At 33.4% G+C, this 18,769-nt stretch overlaps 1 protein-coding gene across 1 annotated transcript; it reads right to left on the bottom strand.

The window, feature by feature from the left end:
• Positions 1-1,582: 1,582 nt before the first annotated feature.
• On the bottom strand, positions 1,583-17,951 carry LOC128553696 (fibrinogen-like protein A). Its single transcript, XM_053534871.1, has 4 exons — positions 15,444-17,951; positions 8,955-9,051; positions 7,223-7,384; positions 1,583-3,028 (listed from the first exon to the last, which is right to left on the bottom strand). Exons 1-4 carry the CDS (start codon positions 15,468-15,470, stop codon positions 2,769-2,771), a joined length of 546 nt encoding a protein of 181 aa, XP_053390846.1. The 5' UTR covers positions 15,471-17,951; the 3' UTR covers positions 1,583-2,768.
• Positions 17,952-18,769: the final 818 nt, after the last annotated feature.

Below are 18,769 nucleotides of genomic sequence, written 5' to 3'. Positions count from 1 at the left end.
CTGATTATCGGTTTTCTGTAAATGACCTAATTAGCATGTTATTTTATTTGCGCTCGAAATTCGGCAATTTCCGAAGATCACTAGGTCTGCATTAATTAATATAATATCTTACAAATTGGTAGCTATGACGCACATTTAATTTTATTCTGACATATTTAAAAAGTGTTACAACTTGCTGGAATCTATGGAAGGTACAAACTGGTATTTGTCTATGGCCGCAAAATATTCGGAACCCTTTGTAAGTACACGATTCCGGATTTGTCTTTTCTGTTAGAACTCCGTATCTATTTTCAGCAATGGATTATTGCTTTCAAAAGTTATCGTTCTTTATCATACACCCGTATTTTTCGGAAGTAATAGAGGAGGCGCTGCGGTCGGAAAACAGGTTTCCCCTGACTGTCAATTTACAGGTAAAAAAAGTTAGAAATTGTCAGACTGGATTTCCAGGCTATGTAGGGACTACAAAGTCTTATAAATTGCAAATATTGTTAATGGATTTTAAGAAAGAATACAAATACATGATATCTGTATCATTCGTTTTTTTTCAAATCTCTGTGTTTAGTTTATTTCTGCTGAATCGAAGGAAGACGGTCTCTGAGCAGCTTGCGAAAAGTAAAAAACTACCTTATGTACCGATTAGGATCCAGTATCCGAAGAGGACTTGTTTCCAGCACAGATAATAACAGATTGCTTTGCAATCAATTCAGGCCGAATCATTCGGAATCGGATGTTTGTTCTTTGTGTCTATGAAAAAGCACCGTTTCACAAAAGTATGTTACGACGAAACGTCGCTTATGTTTACAAAACAACTAGCTGTCTCAGTGAGGCATTGGATTAGTATTGTGTATGTTCAATACTTTAAACTTGTCGAGACAACTGACGGGGAAGAAAAAAGAAAAAGGAATTCAACTGTATATTCCATTTGTATAGATGGCAAGGGTTATTTTACTTTCATGGTATCAATTACATTAAATTTGAATTATCAAGAATTTATTTTGTGTAATACAAAATTCACGTTATTGAGAGCAGGCTTCACTTGTTTTGGTACCGTAGCTGCTTTTGAAGTCGGGTTATTTTAAATGTGTATTTTTGGAAATATTAATGATAAAGAGATGAGTAAAATATCAAAATTACTACTTAATGCGATCGCAAAATAACAGCAATTCGCAAGCAAAATATTTGTCCGGATACTGGTTTAGTACATGTTACTATTTTTTATTCCAAGGAATCACTACGTGGTGCTAGTTACATTTTCGGATACAGTAGGAACTGAAGTATGTGCGGTGTGAGTTTCATTTGTGTCAAATATTTTCTGAGAAAAAAAATGAAAGAAAAATATGAAAATTTGTCCGGTTAACTAATCCATCAAAATCTGCACGTACAAGTCTCACCGAGATATCTGCACAGTTTGACATATTTTTCTATTGGTAGCTCCATTTTGATAGTAAATTTACTATGATTGTTGGTTTTTGACTTACTTAAATTTGTTATTTGTTTTTGTTTTGTAGCAGAGAAGGCTTTCGTTGAATGGTAAGGGCCCGAAAATAAAAACTCAAACAAATAAACGTAAGATACAACAATATTTACATTCCTCTACCAGTTTATTAAATACCAATTCGCATTTTAGACAAACAGTTTTATAAAGTTAATTGGCTCATTTTTTTAACTAGAGGGAGGCACCGTTAACACGGCACTTAAGGATACATTTTGTTTAACAGGAGCTGAAATTAGTTCGACTTCATGTGTTTTAGAACAAAACTACATATGTCCAAAATTGTATCAAAATTTGGAATGAAATACCTTAGAATCTGACAAACATAACAATATTAAACAAAACAAAGTGTGGATAAAGAAAATATGATTTGAAACTACTATCTGTGCACTTTACTATGGTATCGTTAATGTTAGAGAAATAAAATTCGTTTAAAATATTAGATACAAATATTTGGAAGTACACCTTGGTTATGGATATTAAAAATATTGACAGATACAAATAGCAACGTACAGTTGTTACAGTATTGGAATCCTAAAATAAAATAATCTTCTCCAAAAATGTCATGTCAATAAAAAGTCTTATTTCAAACTTGTTTCAGTTTACTAAGTGTGCCATATAAATAGGATTATACAATAAAATTATCACAAGTCTAAATCTAATGCTAGTAATGATTATGTATTCCTGAAACAATATCTGTGAAAGTAACGTAAATTGTTCAGTATTGTCCATTAAATATAAAATGTAATCCTGAAAACGCCAATGCTTGCTATTTGCAGGAACAATCATTTTCAGTTATAAACAACCAACTATTTATTTATTAATTTTGTTTATTTTGTTGGATTTAACGTCGGAACGACACATGATAGGTCAACTGGGAAGTAGAAATTAATAGTTAGTTCAATCAATGAATTATAAGCGTAATATATATTTTAACAATCAAAATAAAAACAAATCTGGAAAGCAATATGTACGTGTAAAACATTGAAGGTTGATATCGTGTATACTTAATACTATTACAACACAAGGTTTGTACATGATTTAAATACTGAATGACACAAGAATAACTATGAACAGATGTTACTATTTAGAAGCTTCATGCATGCACTTGGAATCAAGGGTATCAATACCAAAACATTATCTTCCAAACTAAGAAATATGAAGAACGTCCATCTTCAATTTCGTTGAGTATACGTCATGAATAACCATGTGTTATCTTCATCAATGATTTTGAGATGAAAACTGCTTCCTTAATGAAATTTCAGCCACCTGGATTTCAAACTCGCCGGAACATCATTTTAACGGCTTTTAGCGATATATCTTGTTGAAATGAGTAGTAGACCATTCCGCCCCGTGCCGTGCCTGGTCGCGATGTTCCTGGTGTTACATATTCTCCATTCAGATTTGCGTAGACGCAGTGATTGTACCACCATCCACCATGGCGACCGACAGCGCAATTTCCAGAATATGAATCACGGTCAGCGTCGTAAGTTGAAAAATGGTAACCATTATTATACGACAATCCATGTCTATCACCTATTGAAAAAAAGGGAAGAAAGAACGGGTGATTAAAATGAATCATAGCTAAACACTTTTTAAATGTGTTAATAAACGATATGCCGCGAAGCGGCGCCGACAGCGTCGCATTACGGTTAGACGTGTGAAAAAGAAAATGAATAGAGAGATCTAACTGTGTATACTATCGAGTTGAAAATTCGTGGTACTTTCTGGAATCGGTGTTGTTCGGATTTGTTCATGTGATCTATGTACATAGTAATGAATCAGTAAAGACGTCAGTAGACGCTTACTGTTTACGGTTGACAAAAGCGTCTCGCTTACTGCTTTGAATATTGAATAAAAATGTAAATGAGCGTTCGATAATAAGAAATTAGTGCTAAATACATTTTCTACTAAGAAAAAAGATATAAAATACAATAATTTCATTTTGAAACGACTTTCGTCACGCTGCCATTACTGAACTTATCTATAAAAACTTATGTTTGTCCCGATGACGTCGTAACTCCGCAGTGGTGTAGTGGTTAGCGAGTTCGCGTTGAAATCCAGAGGTCGTGAGTTTGAACCTCACCTGATCCAGATTTTTTTTAATTCCTTTTTTATTTCAGTCTTTTTTTGTATTATTATAAGTTTTGAAAATATTGTATAACTAAAGTCATTCATGTAAAAATGAACAAATGTTTATAGTTTTGATGTCGGGTTCCAATGCAGTGCCTGTGCAGTAGTCAGTAGACATAATTTTAAAAAAATAATAGCTTTAGGATCAAAATATACAGGCCTTGAACTGTGAAAAGCAAATAATGCTCTTCTCCCCGTTCACATATATTTCGTCCGTTAGCTTTAAAATCACTAACCAGAGTTTATAAACATAAAACTAAAACTATTGGCGATGAATTATCAATAAACATCAAATATGTTCTTACTGCCATCCCTATTCTCTAGTGCTTAAAGATTAACCATAAAAAAGCCATATATTGTGAATTTAAAAGCTCTGCAAATAAACAGGTGTTTTCGAGAATTTCGACAAACACCGTTTTTCTCTAGGTAAAATTCTGATCTGCCGTTCATTAACTTTTAAAAATTGCTAGTCTTTTGGGTTAAAACAAGCTTTGTACAGTCATGTAAATGATTGTAATTTTCCCATACAAGGCATCTCTTATAGCAGTATTTTTGACTAAAAGTTGGACACATTCTTCCATCCAAAAAGAACCAAAATTTGACAATAATGACATTTAAAAGAACTACAATAGTCATTTCCAGGATTACGTAAATTCTAATTTCTATTAACTTTGGAATGTTTACTTTTTACAATAAGTCCTCATTGCCAAACATTTACACGCAAAGAGACATAATTCCTTTGGCTGTTGGTCTAAGAGATTCTGTCAGGTTTGGAAGCTTTTCAATTTGAAGGAGTTATCATTTGTGACTGGTTTCCAGTATGATAATAATTTATGTAAAATTTTTGATGCAGTACGTTTTAATAAGAATAACAGAAATCATTCAATTACGTTTCTTTTCTTTATCTTGGTGCCGATTTTAATCTATATCAAACTTTCTTTTGATTATATGAGCCGTGCCATGTGAAAATCAACATAGTGGCTTTGCGACCAGCATGGATCCAGACCAGCCTGCGCATCCGCAAAGAAGTGGTGTTGGAATTATCTGGAACTATGGATTCGTTTAGGAAGTTTATGTTCTATTAGATCTATTAAAATTATAAATATTAATGATAATTCATGATTTCTGAATGCATGTTTTAGACTGCATCAAGATTAATTCTTGACATGTGAAAAACTCGAAAGATATTCTATATATGAGCCGTGCCATGAGAAAATCAACAGTGGCTTTGCGACCAGCATGTATCTAGATCAGCCTGCGCATCCGCGCAGTCTGGTTAGGATCCATACTGTTCGCTTATAGCTTCTCTAGTTCCAATAGGCTTTGAAAGAGAACAGCATGGACCCTGACCAGACTGCGCGGATGCGCAGGCTGATCTAGATACATGCTGGTCGCACAGCCACTGTTGATTTTCTCATGGCACGGCTCATATATAGAATATCTTTCGAGTTTTTCACATGTCAAGAATTAATCTTGATGCAGTCTAAAACATGCATTCAGAAATCATGAATTATCATTGATATTTATAATTTTAATAGATCTAATAGAACATAAACTTCCTAAACGAATCCATAATTCCAGATAATTCCAACACCACTCCTTTAATTTTTAAGGGCACTGGTAAGTTTTCAAGGGAGCTCTGCCTTTTAGGTAGCACCTAATTTCATATTAATATTAAAGGGAATTCCTATAGTTTTATGCGCATCTTTCTGCGCAGCCGGCACTTCCTATTGAAAACTGAACTGAAGTCAACATTTGTTGAAACATGTTACAGACAGTCTTAAATATGAGGAATCTTGAATGAAATAACATTTTTGATAAGTTTTATCAGTAATCAAATGTTGATACTGGTTTATGTTGTATTGACAAGTATCATGCCTGACAGGTATCTTGCTGTTTTTGTGGTTGTGTTTTCACATAGCATTTTAGTACAAAGACAGTGTTGTTCATATAATGTAAGATAATTGACTTAGTACTGGTAAGACAATATCACCTTTCAGATTATTTAGTATTCAATTATAGAAAGAATTAAGAATTTTAAAAACTTTTTTTTAACTTCTAGCAGACATACATGTAATCAATTTGGCCAGGTTCGCGCCATTTTCCGTCCGAACAGGTGTTGTATTCTAGCGGTCTTAACATAAACTCTAGCCGGTGACCCATACATTTTAGCCATTTTTATGCTCACAATACAATTATCTATACACAAGAAAAACAGGAAAACATTCTATAAAAGAGTTTTTTCAAAATTTAAAAAAATATTCTTCACTATGAGTATTTTTTACTGAAAAAAGTTCACAAAAGTGAACATGAAACAATATTTTTTTTTATTTGTACCCATTATTGCAAGGATAGAGTGTTACAAATATGATTATGATTTCAAATAAGTATACAATAAAATCTGTAAAAAGAAGAAAACCTTATTGTGCTGTCTTGATATATATTTTGGTTGGTATTTATAAAAAAGCAGAAAATTATGAAAATGTTGAAAAATCGCTGGCAGTTTCAGCAACAGTGGGTGTTTCCAAAACAATTTTTCACAAAAGCAAGCCTGGTGACCTATTGTTTTTATTTGTTCATTGGATCAGCACAAATTTTCCTATCATATATGTGAATTAAAAACAAAATTCTATGAAAGGAAAAAAAACTATAGGAATTCTCTTTAAGGTAAGAACTACACACGTTAGAACTTATATGTTGATATATAGACTACATATGTACTATGATAAAATGTTTCATTTGATGGTGTGTATTTTATACAGCATAATGTATATATATTGTATATTTTTCTTTTAGTGTAAAAGATAATACTATTAGGTAAGGGTAGATTTCTCGGAAGCACAGAGCACCAAAAACACAGCCCCAGAGCCACGCATTTACATAGTAGGCCCAAAACAAAAAGAAGCTGTAATTGAAAAATATTTCAGACGGGTTGCTTCGAACATCCAACAAGTACTATTAATTTATGCTAAATATTGATGGAGCTGAAGGAAATGGTAAGGAGCGAAATTGGGTTGGGGCGTGGGGTTGGGGGACGAAATATCTTTTACTCACTGAAACGGGGTGCAAAAAAAAAATTAACGACTAATGTGATCACAAATGAAATATAGAAGTTTTATATTAGATGTATAATAAACAAATTGTTTCTCTAGTGCAAGTTTTTTTCCAATATATTTCAAAGCAGTTTACCCATACATCTCACTCGACATTTTCACAGTGGCCATGAAAGAAGATTGAATGACTGTAAAACATTTACAGAATGGCTGTAATACATTGACATATTTCTGTTACATTTTAATATAGACACATTTTACGTTTGTGCAGTTTTTAAGTATTCTAAAATTATTTTATACATTGTAAAAGTTATTATTTTTCTTCCACATTCAAGTGTAGCTCCGTACCCAAGAAGAAAATATTTGATATTTGTGCTCTTTTTGCTCTGAACATGTATGTACTAGATATATTTCATATTTTTACTTAAATCATCTATTGTAAGGAATGTACATATAATACCCAGGAATAGTGTTTGAAATCATGAAAAGAGCATGTCATTTTTCGCAAAGACAATGTAAAATCAAAAGAAGTGAAATTAAATACCTGCTGTACCCGTTCCAGGATCAATGTGAAGAGTATAGTTTGGGCCCTCGTCAAGGTAAAAGTTCTGGAAAGTCTCATAAACAGCAGTGCCATCAGCCGCCGTCAGATCAAGTCTTAGTTCAGTTTTACCTTGAGATGTCATTTCCTGTACACTTTTAAGACCTACACAATGAATAAAATACCGTGATATTGTAAAATGAGTTTTGTAAATAACTGTTGTTACAAGCATTGTTTAATGGTCGTTCATCGTTTATAGATCATCAGAGACATTTTCACACTAATTATCTGCAAAACCTGTCACCACAATAGTTAACAATAGTCAAAAGATAGTATTGCGTGGAAAATCCTCTAATAATGAGATCGGTAAATTCATATTTATTTATCAAGTTTCTATGTAGCCTATTCGCTGTGTCAAAGTCAATTAAATTCATTGAATATAAGTTCAACAAAAGAAAACGTTGCTCTCTGTAGGCAAGCAAAATACAAATATGTTAAAATTGTTCAATGAATACAGTATAATTTGATATCATGTATATTAGGCAGCTCACTTAAAATATGTGTATTATTAGCATTTTGGTCAGAAAACAACAAAACAAGCGGAATTATACAAGAACAAGAACATCATTAAGGTATTCGATCCGTAATGAGAGTCGACAAACCCGGTAAATGTATATGATTTCATCATTATCCGTTTTTACGGAAATTCCGTTAACGTCCGAAAAATGCCGAATCACCAAACGAGAGTATGCAGTCACACAGAAATACGGGTCTAGTACCTTAAAACAACTGAAAGATGACGTTTGAAATGAACCTGTATAATTAAGGAGATTTTGCAAAACAACACAACAAAATAATTAAAAATTAAAATAAACGAAAAAAAATATATATGTATTAAACAATGTTTAAAGAGGTATCGTATAGGTTGTGGACGCGTAGTGACAATCGACAATTTCCGTTAAAATACGTGTTCTTGTTAGGCTTTTCGGCATTCTCCAGACGTAATTTTTTTATATAGCTCAACCGGCACATGGTTTTCTGTAAAGTTCGAAAATTGCCATAAAAGCATACAGAGAATACTTACTTTCCCGACAGACATTACGGATTGACTACTTATTTATATAATATTTTCGGAATTTTTTTCCGAGGAATGTATTTAGTGGGTAATCTATGGTTGTTTTTTTATTTGCTTAACCATTGAAAATTGAGGGGTCGTATATTGATCCATTATTTCTTATGTACTCTCTAACTAATGTATACATTGATGGATATATTCAAACGGTTTGGCAAAATCTTTGATATACCAAAGACATGTTTTGCGTTTGCCTTAACTTCGATGACATTGTATGAGATCAAAGACTTTACGTGGTTTTCTTTGTCCGCACTTTAGCAATTGTACGCATGGATAGGTTGGTCAAGTCTTTAACTTCTTTGTACACTTATAGACTTACACTTATATTTCAAATATTTGACGCAAACATTCAGTTTAGCAATGCGATATCTTACAAGACTTACAGACCTTGCTCAAAGGTGCAAATCACACATTACTTTAATCTTAATATACTGCTGTCAAAGTTTCGTTACTCACAAGAAACAAACAGTTGTGTCTCACCGAACGTATGAAACCCATCTGAAGAGAAATTTCTAGTTCCTCATTTTTTTAACTTCAGTTTCACAAACGGTATGCATACACAAACAAATGGCATCTCTAACGCTTTAAAGTGATCAAACTTACCTAGCCAAAACTCTGTTTCAAAATTACCGAACCCATTCTCATATTCCGTAAAATTTCTGTAGAAATCAACACTCCCATTGAAGCGATATTGGAAAATCTGTAAATTGGAAGAACAAGCATTTAGTTGTTGTCACTCAGTTTAAAGTCTTACATCATGAGTATGTTTACACTAGCATAGCAAATGTCTTAACTGCTCGCATATACTCTCGCATATATACAAATTTAACAATTATTAGCGAGGTTAACAAAATTTAGATGTAATAACATCCCTCATCAGATTAAATCTTTTTCCTTTTGCGTGTTATAGATAAATTTGTTTTCAGCATTTAAGCAATACTGTTGAATTTTCCCCGCCTATTTCGAAGAAAACGGGACACAATTATGGACATGGGTTGCGTTATTCTATCAGTTAGTCTGTTCTGCCGTCCTTCGTCACACTTCATGTCCAGTCCATAACCCTGTCATACATGAAGTGATTTTGAAATAACTTGGCATACATGTTGCCCAAATTAAGACAATGTGTCTCACACTTGCTCCAAGGTCAAGGTAACATTTAGAGGTCAAATTTTAGCTCGATCGTCCATAATTCTGCAATGTATCAAGGGATGTTGAAATTACTTGCCACAAATGTTCCTAATAATGAGAGGACGTATCAAACAAGAGACCCATACCCTAGCTTTGAGGTCAATGTCACATTTGGAGGTCACAGGTTAGTGCATCAGTTTCATATCCGGTCCGTAACTGTACCATTCATCGAGTGATTTCAAAATCACCAAGCACAAATGTTCCCCATAGCAAGACGACGTGTTGCGTGCAAGACCCGGTCCCTGTCCAGTCCATGTCTCAAAGGTCAAGGTCACACTTAGAACGATCGTAGATCATTTTTGGTCTAGTCAATAACTTAACTTTACATGGGTGGACATTGAAGGACTTGGCTCAAACGTACGCACCATAACAAATGAAATGTCTCATGTAAGACTCAGACTTCTACCTGAATGACAAGGTCATACTTGAAAATAAAACTATTTGGTATATTTTGTCTGGTCTGTAACGGTTTTAATGCATGGATATATATCATTTACATATATTGACATACATTTTCACCATTACAAAACAATGTGTGCAAAGCTCAAGGGCACAGGAACCCAAGTTAATGTTTAATTCTTGTTTGTACATGAAATTGCTTTCCTTTTATATGATATGTGTGTAGATGTCCAAAATGCAAACCCAGGCAAACCCCTATTGTATAGGTAAACAGCACTATTATCGTTGCAATACATTAGGTTGACATGCAGTGCAATGCAGTATTAACTTCCATGGGTGCGCAATTTAAATAAAAAAAAATTCATTATAACCATATAAATGTAATGAATTTCATTTGTTTTTAAATTATTTTCCCTCGATTTGATAAAATATTTCATTACATTTTTATTTCTTTTCTCTTACAAATTAAAAAATAAAATCACATTAAAGCTTTGAAATACAGATATTAACATTTGACAGTATTTACCAATTATAAATTACAGACATTTTAAAACTACATCGCTCTTCATGAGTTATATGATTCATAGTTCTGATTTATAGACATTTTAATATGTTGCCCCCAGACTTTGAAGATGTTTTATTGGTATGCAATATGTTTATGAGTATTCCAAAAATAAAATGAATGTTTACAAAAATGTACATGCAGTTCAGTTCTACTTTATGTTAATCAAATTGTTGTTAACTCCTGTTTTCAGCGATATGTCCTGACAGATTTTTCCCTTGAAAATGCAGTTTCCATCCTCTGAAATCTTGCTTTATTATTAAAAGACATCTGTTGTCATGGAATTTTGTATTAAATTATGACATTGATAAAATTATGTTGTTTTGTTAAACTGTTATTAGGCTATCTCCGGAACCAGTAGTATATCAGGTTTCCAAAAACGTATAGGAAATTTCCTGAGTTTGAAGTTCATAGACTAAAGAAAAGTTGCAGAATTTCAAGAAGGTTTCGAGCTATAGGACCAGCGCATAGGAGTTTTACCTTAACGGTAGTTGAATGCTATAGACGATAGCAACTACAGGCTGAGCATCGGAAAGCTGAGACAGAGGCCCAGAGTTTGATAATCTGCTGAGATAGTAGGAGAGTTCCAGCTTATAGACAGCATTATTGGCGCAATACAGCCAAGGCATCGGGGATATACCTATATGATAGATAAATGCTACATGTGAAAGCATATAGGCGCTGAGCATCCAGAAATCAGGGCAATCATATAGAGTTGTAACTTCAATTTAAAGGACAGAGGCCGAGCATATATGTGATAGGACTCGTATATTGTTGGTTCAAAGACATTGACGGGAACTTCAACAAAAAGACCAGTCAAGTATAGAGTCTCCAGCCTATAGGAGTTTGGGCAAATTATTGTTAATTGAAGATTGTTAGTTTGAAAATTTAGTGATTAGCCTGCTCTCTGAAATTATCGAGCACATAATTGAAATCATTTAAGAATCATTGGTACCCGAATCATTTAGGCAAGGTAGCCAGAGTAAAATTTATGTATGAGATATTTGGTCTCTCCAGCTATACGTTTTAACAAAGGACATTCTCTATTGTTTGTCAGCTAGACTAAGACATAGTCATCTTAGCGATTGGACCCATTTCATTGTTCAGGATACTAAAGGCGTAGGCACTTCCCTGGGTCATATAACTCGTATCCTAACAAATAGGTTGCTTCGATTATTTACTTGTATGGCAATTCATTTAAGGGCTTTATAAATATACTTGAAAACCGCGATTCGGCATGGTCCTCAGTTGATACAACTTTAGGGTGACTCGTATACCTTGTGTATGAACCCTAGGGGTAGCTACCACCCTGTGGAAATATATGTCTCATTCTTATACAGCGTTGCTGGGTTTGTCCATGCTGCAAGAATCCAATCTGTGGGTTGCTCATTAAGTTTATTCTATAGATCTAACATAAGTTGAAACTATTTTGAGTACAGACAGATAGTGCGGTTATTTTGTTTGTACATCACGAAAATGTACATTTGCACAACTAATTAAAGATTAACGGTAAGGGTAGATTTCCCAGAAGCACAGACATTAATATTAATTTCAAGTTGTTTTCTCCGATTCTTTAAATATAGCATCGTCCAAAAGGCTACACTGCGATTTGGTTTCAAAATTTACTGCCTTTATGAAATATATAATACATGTGTATGCTTAAAATGATAATTGTCAACGTAGCAAGTAATTCATTTACCTTTCATTGGAAGGTCTATTAAGACAGTGTGTACTATGCGGCGTTACTCGGTTTGTTTTCACCTCACGGATATTAAATACTTAATCATATTTTGTTACATGATAATGCAGCTCTTTTGTTGACCCCCTGGTTACTTTGTCTAAGCATTTACAATTAAGGTACTTCCGCCATCTTGAATTTAGGGTGAACTTCATTTGAGGTGTGAAAATATAGTGAACAAAAGCTTTCAAATGCAGCTGTTCCAGGTACAAAAACAGCTCAGTTTGCAAGACCTGAACTAAAAGTAGCTGTATAAAAAGTAAAACTAAAATTTGGAAATAAACAAAGAAGTTATTTTACCTGTATTTTTCCAAATTTTTGGTTAGATTTATAAATCCTTTCAAAATACTTTATTAAAAATTCATGAATGGCAAAAGTTAGTTCAAAGTTTCAGTTAGTGCATAGGAGAATTGTCTTACTGAATAGAACTAAACTTAGTACAAAATCTGTTTTCAAATCTGACCACCTCATGTATTAAAACGAAAATAAATCTGTACATATTGCTATTTTCAGCATACATAAAAGTAGTGCAATGTGCGGACAATGATTTTTTTACATATGGTGTACCAAACTGCCTAAAATTGTAAGAGAAGTCTCAGACTTAATGTGAACAAGATTTGGCAACGATCCAAAATTCTTTTCAAGGATTGTGCAAGTATAAGAAAGGTTTAATTTATTATAGTGGAAGTTATGTACTTACGCGCTGCTTATCTCACGGAAAGTTTGGTTGAAATGGAATTTTTGGTACTTCCTGCGCTAACTACCGAAATTACTTAACGTAACTTTCTCACACATACTTGATTGTATATTTATAAATTATAAACAACAATCGAAATATTTGCTTTATCACGGTATGTGCAAATATTTTTAGACAATCTTGAAACATTTGACCACAGTATTTCCGCATACTGGTCCAGGACAAGTTCGATGTGTATAGTGATTCCTTATAAGATGTTCCATGCGTCGTAAACTAACCAATTTTGATATATCGACTTTTTATACAATATTTTTATAGGTTATTAGCTTTGTATCGGGAAATATGCACGAGTTCTTCAGCGGAAATATTGCGCGACTTTAGGAGCGCAATATTCTTCCCCTGAAGAACGAGTGCATATTTCCCGATGCAAAGATAATAACCTTTTTATTACATATGCATCTACACGTATAAATATTATGTAAATATCACAAATGTGTTCAATAGCCTGAATAGGATTGACAATACTAAACTAAATAGAAAAAATAGTTCAACAACACACACTGAATTACGTCACGCACCCGATATGAAATTCAGGCGCCAGTGTATGGAAAAATATTGACGTTTCCGGTACCAGTGTAACTTAACGGGGAATAGAAACGAGTATGTAATAGAATTAATGTAGTATGTTTTTCAAAACACAGTGTGAATAAATCGCGGAAAAAATGTACAGCCAAATATGTTAGGAGGTAATACAATTTGTATACAATTGTAGATAACTACGAAACATTTTACAAAATGCTATCAGTTGAACTTCTCACGCGAAAACCTGATGATTAAAATCGGCAATATCTCAAAAGTAACGTTTCTGTATCTTGTTTCTTCGTTAAACAATGATATTTTTCACACTTTCATAGATTTAAATTGATAATAAATGTGTACTGAAATTCCGGCATAGAAATGGACACTGACTTTACATTAGTGATTACTGCGGTGTTGACAGCGGAAGCAGCGGTCCAGTACTAAGACTGTCTACGAAACCAAGGATAACGAGTTCTTTGTCTGAAAATTACGAACATTTGGATCAGTGTTCAGTATACACATGAAAATAGTAGACTTGCTATTTGCCGAGTGCACACTTGTTTTCTATCGTCGTTAATATAAAGATGACTAGTAAATATTCGTACATATGCATAATCTCATAAACACTTCTTTAATGTATGTTCTCTGACATTAACGAATAACTGGCTCATCTGAGACACCATACTTTAAAGTAAATTCAGTTTATTCACCACGAGGTTCAACATGCACGGAAGTCTCGTGATAGTACATGCCTTTAATTTCACATGGTTGAAGTGTAAACAAATAGATAAATTTGCATTGTTTTATTTCTCACGGAAAAGATCGGACGGTTTTTTATATTGGAATAATTATAGAACATATATGCATTTAAGTTGAAAGTTGATTGTTTTCTACAGGACGTAGTACTGAAACAAGTAAGCACTTTTACTTTTTCAGCAATGTTCCTCAGGTGAACTTTGACATTGTTTACGAAGAGAAATCAGTTTTGTGTCATCTTGAAATGCGTTGTTCGGCTGAAACGTATAGTTCCCGGAAAAGTTCTAAAATGGTTTATTTTGGGGATTTTTGTTTTATTTATAAATTAAACGCAATGTGCAATATTTCCAGTTTTTGAAAATAATTGAAATTCGTCTTTATTTTGGAAAAAGTTCCGATCTTTCATTAATATTTTGTCAGCGGATGCTTACAAATTTTAAGTGAAACGGCTTTCTTGTCCAAGAAAGGTGTGTAAAGCGAAAAACTATCATTACACATTGCGTTTATTCTTTAAATGTGAAGGATCGGTACCAGATTAAGGATATCGGATAGTGAAAAACTATACTAAATGGATATCTCTAACCATCAATAAGGAGACATACATATTTCAATAAGGAAATCTGAGGTAAAATAACAATCATATATTTTATTCCTTGAAATAAACATGGCGGCGAAATATTTTAGAAAAACTGTGCACGTTTTTTGCGCATTAGAATGTTTAACGACATTTTCTTGAAAAAGTAACGCTCGTGTGCACTATTTTGGCATTTCTTTGATTTGAAAATAAATATTTTATAGCAATTCCGGTTGCATACGATACCAAAATTTTGCACCAAAAATGTTCACTCATTTTCTTCCAAAGCACTGTGGAAATAGGGTTCAGCGTAGCTTTCATGCTCGCAAATTTACCTACAGATATATCTTTTCAACTTTTATCATATATATTTTATGTCCTTGCATTTCGAAAGCTGTTTCGAGGATTCTAATTTTTCACATAAATTTCTAATTTCAATTGCGGAAGTACCTTAATGGTAGGCTAGTTTCTAAATACGTGCTATTAATTAACCAATATCATGTTTTTCCCTTTAAAATGAAAAACTTCAGCATCAACAAGACGTTTTTAGTTGCATATGCTTTTCTAATATCTTGATGGATGAAAAGAGAATAACTTACCGTCCAACCGCCATTATCAGTGTTCATGTCGCAGTATACTTGTATCCTTTGCTTGGACCTCCACAGTGTTACTGAATACACCCCGCTTTCAGCATTTTTATGTTTCTTAAGTATACCATAGCAGTCCGTAAAACCTGTAATATGACGTTGTTCTAATATCTGTTGTTATGACAACTGTAATATGACATTGTTATATAATCTGTAATAGCGCGTTGTTATATTTTTATTATGTAATGGGACGTGTTATTGTAATCTGTAATAGGGTGTTGTTATAATATTTCCTTAAATAGGGTATTATTATATAATCTGTAATAGGGCAGTGTAATGTAATCTAAAATGTAGTCCAGTAAATATATAAAATGTAGGGGAAAATATTTACACAGAAATGATATTTGGCATGTGTGATGTATAACATATCAGGAATGACATGTCAATGATCTACCAAAATTCAATGATGCAATGAATTTTGGGGGTAATATGTTGAAAAAAAATGAAACAAAAGTGCGAACTTTTTGAATTCCCTCATAACTTCGTAAATATTTATCTGAACATGTAAATATTTTAAATGATAAGAACAGAGTCTATTACCAGTCAGTGAAATTATATTTGAAATGATATGTATCCAACATGGCTGCCAAATTTAATATCGCTGCTAAAAGTTAAGGGGATTTCAGGAAGTGATTCATAGTATGATTCTGAGTGTGTTAAACATCCATATGATAACAGAAAAATCATATAACGTTCACTAGACATAACAACTAAAGCATTTTAATCCAGTATTACATCATAAATCCAATATGACTGCCTTATATCCAATATGGCCGCCTAAAAACAACATGATAACCAACAATTTTAGCACTATCTTTACGAAATGGTTAACAAGTACCTCTACATAAAATGTTCCACTCTATGTAGGCTAACTACTAAACTTCACAAATTAAAATGATATTTTAAGATATTTTATCACATGGTATATTATCTATAAATGATTGAAGTCAGACTTTACTTAAAAGCTATATGGCATGTATTAGCTTTTTGTAAAATATCACATCTATCAATTAATACCTCTGCCAATACAATATCAATAAAAAAAAAACAATACCTTATTTCTGAGCTATTTTGTTTTTGTAGATGTAGTGAACATTAGATTGTTAAGTCAAGAGCATAACCAGGGTGGGGGAGCCCCCTCACCTTTTTGGCAAAGCTTGCATTTTTTCATTACATCAAAATACCCTTGAATGTCTATTATTTAATTTGCTTTCGGCTCGCTACGCTCGTCAACTTGCATATATTTACATAACATTTGCATACAGTCTGTTGTTGACCGTCTATATCTCAAAAGATCAATGGATTGAGCCCCGGCAGCTTTTTACAAATTTTACATAACATTTTAATGTTGAATCTGGTAATTTTACAGACGGTTGGATGTATCTATCAATACGGAGGACTGTAATTTACTGAAAGTACGTAAAGATTAGTGAATATGGATTAGGTGCTGATATATGATAAATGCTTTTGTTTTTATTTTCGACTTTGTACGAGTATAAGTTATAGCTGACATAAATGAAATTTCAGATCAGTATCTTCATTAGTTATGGAGATATACCCATTTTAATTTGAAATAAAGGAAGGTAATTTGACATAAAATCAGTCCATAGTTATCTACCCTGATTGTCTCAGTCCAGCTAATAACAATAATGAAATTTCAAATAAGTTCTATAAGTACTTACCGATATAAATCCATTTTGATTACAAGCAGGGGAGGTAATCAGATATAAAAAATAACTCTGGAACCTACGATTGGGTCTGATTTGTCATTGAATCCAAGATTTATTGTTGTTGAAGATATTTTAGAAGTTTGTATCAAATTAAAACCATAAATGAAGTCTCTGTATGGCTGAAAAAGCCAAAATAGCCAATTTTGGACCTTTAAGGGGCCATAACTCTGGAACCCATGATGGAATCTCGCCAGTTCAAGAAAGGAAGCAAGGTCTTGTGGAGATACAAGTTGTGTGCAAGTTTGGTTAAATTCAAATCATAAATGAAGCTGCTATTGTGCAGACAATGTCAAAATAGCTAATTTTGGCCCTTTCAGGGGCCATAACTCTGGAACCCATTACGGAATCTGGCCGATTCAAGAAAGGAACCGAGATCTTATGGTGATACCAGTTTTGTGCAAGTTTGATTAAATTCAAATCATAAATGAAGCTGCTATTGTGCAGACAAGGTCAAAATAGCTAATTTTGGCCCATTCAGGGGCCATAACTCTGGAACCCATAATGGGATCTAGCCAGTTCAAAAAAGGAACCGAGATCTTATGGTGATACAAGTTGTGTGCAAGTTTGGTTAAAATAAAATCATAAATGAAACCACTATCGCGCAGACAATAGATTGTTGACGCACAGACGACGGACGACCGACGAAGGGTGATCACAAAAGCTCACCTTGTCACTATGTCATAAATGAAGTCTCTGTATGGCTGCAAAAGCCAAAATAGCCAATTTTTGACCTTTAAGGAGCCATAACTCTGGAAAACCTAACGGAATTCACAGTTAAAGAAGGAACCAAAGTCTTTGGTGATAAAAGTTGGAGCAAGTTTGGTTAAAATAAAATCAAAAATTAAAAGTGCTATAGTGCAGACAAGGTCAAAATACTAATTCGGCCCCTTTTTCAGGGGCCAAATTGGAACCCATAAGGGGATCACCCGTTAAAAAAGGAACCGAGTCTTATGGTAATACAAGTTGTGTGCAAGTTTGGTTAAAATAAAATCATAAAAACCCATAGCGCGCAGAAAAGAAATTTGTTGAGCACAGACGACGGACGAAGGGTGATCACAAAAAGTCACCTTGTCACGTGTGCGGTGGCTAAAAAAAAGCGCTGCCCGAAAGACGCAAATGCCGTCATTAAAAATCATTGTCCTAGAAGGGGGAATATTCCTTAATGTTGGTATCAATCCGGTATCTGCTTTAGTTTTTGAGATAGTGAATTGCAGCATAATTTAACCAAGGTTTAAGTTCCGAAAAAATGACTTGGCAAATTGAAAGTCAGAGTTATGGGATTTGTACTAAAACCTTTTTTTTTAAAAAGTGAAATACAATAAAGTTTCAATTATATCTGCTTTTTTTTGGAGATAAAAATTGCTGAAAAAATTTAACCAGCATTTTCAGCGTCGAAGGGGCATTATTTGCAAAAATGCATGTCTGGTTTGGGGAATGACCCATGGGGTAGTAATTGCCCTAGAAAAAAGTTCGAGCTATTGCCTTTCAGAAAAATAGCTATAATTACTTAAATGCAAAACTTTAACCAAGTTTTAAAAAGTCTAAAAG

This window comes from Mercenaria mercenaria, unplaced genomic scaffold (assembly GCF_021730395.1).
Source record: "Mercenaria mercenaria strain notata unplaced genomic scaffold, MADL_Memer_1 contig_4211, whole genome shotgun sequence".
Lineage (NCBI taxonomy): Eukaryota > Metazoa > Mollusca > Bivalvia > Venerida > Veneridae > Mercenaria > Mercenaria mercenaria.
The sequence above is the reverse complement of the archived record's forward strand: the minus strand, read 5'-3'. Positions and strand labels throughout refer to the sequence as shown.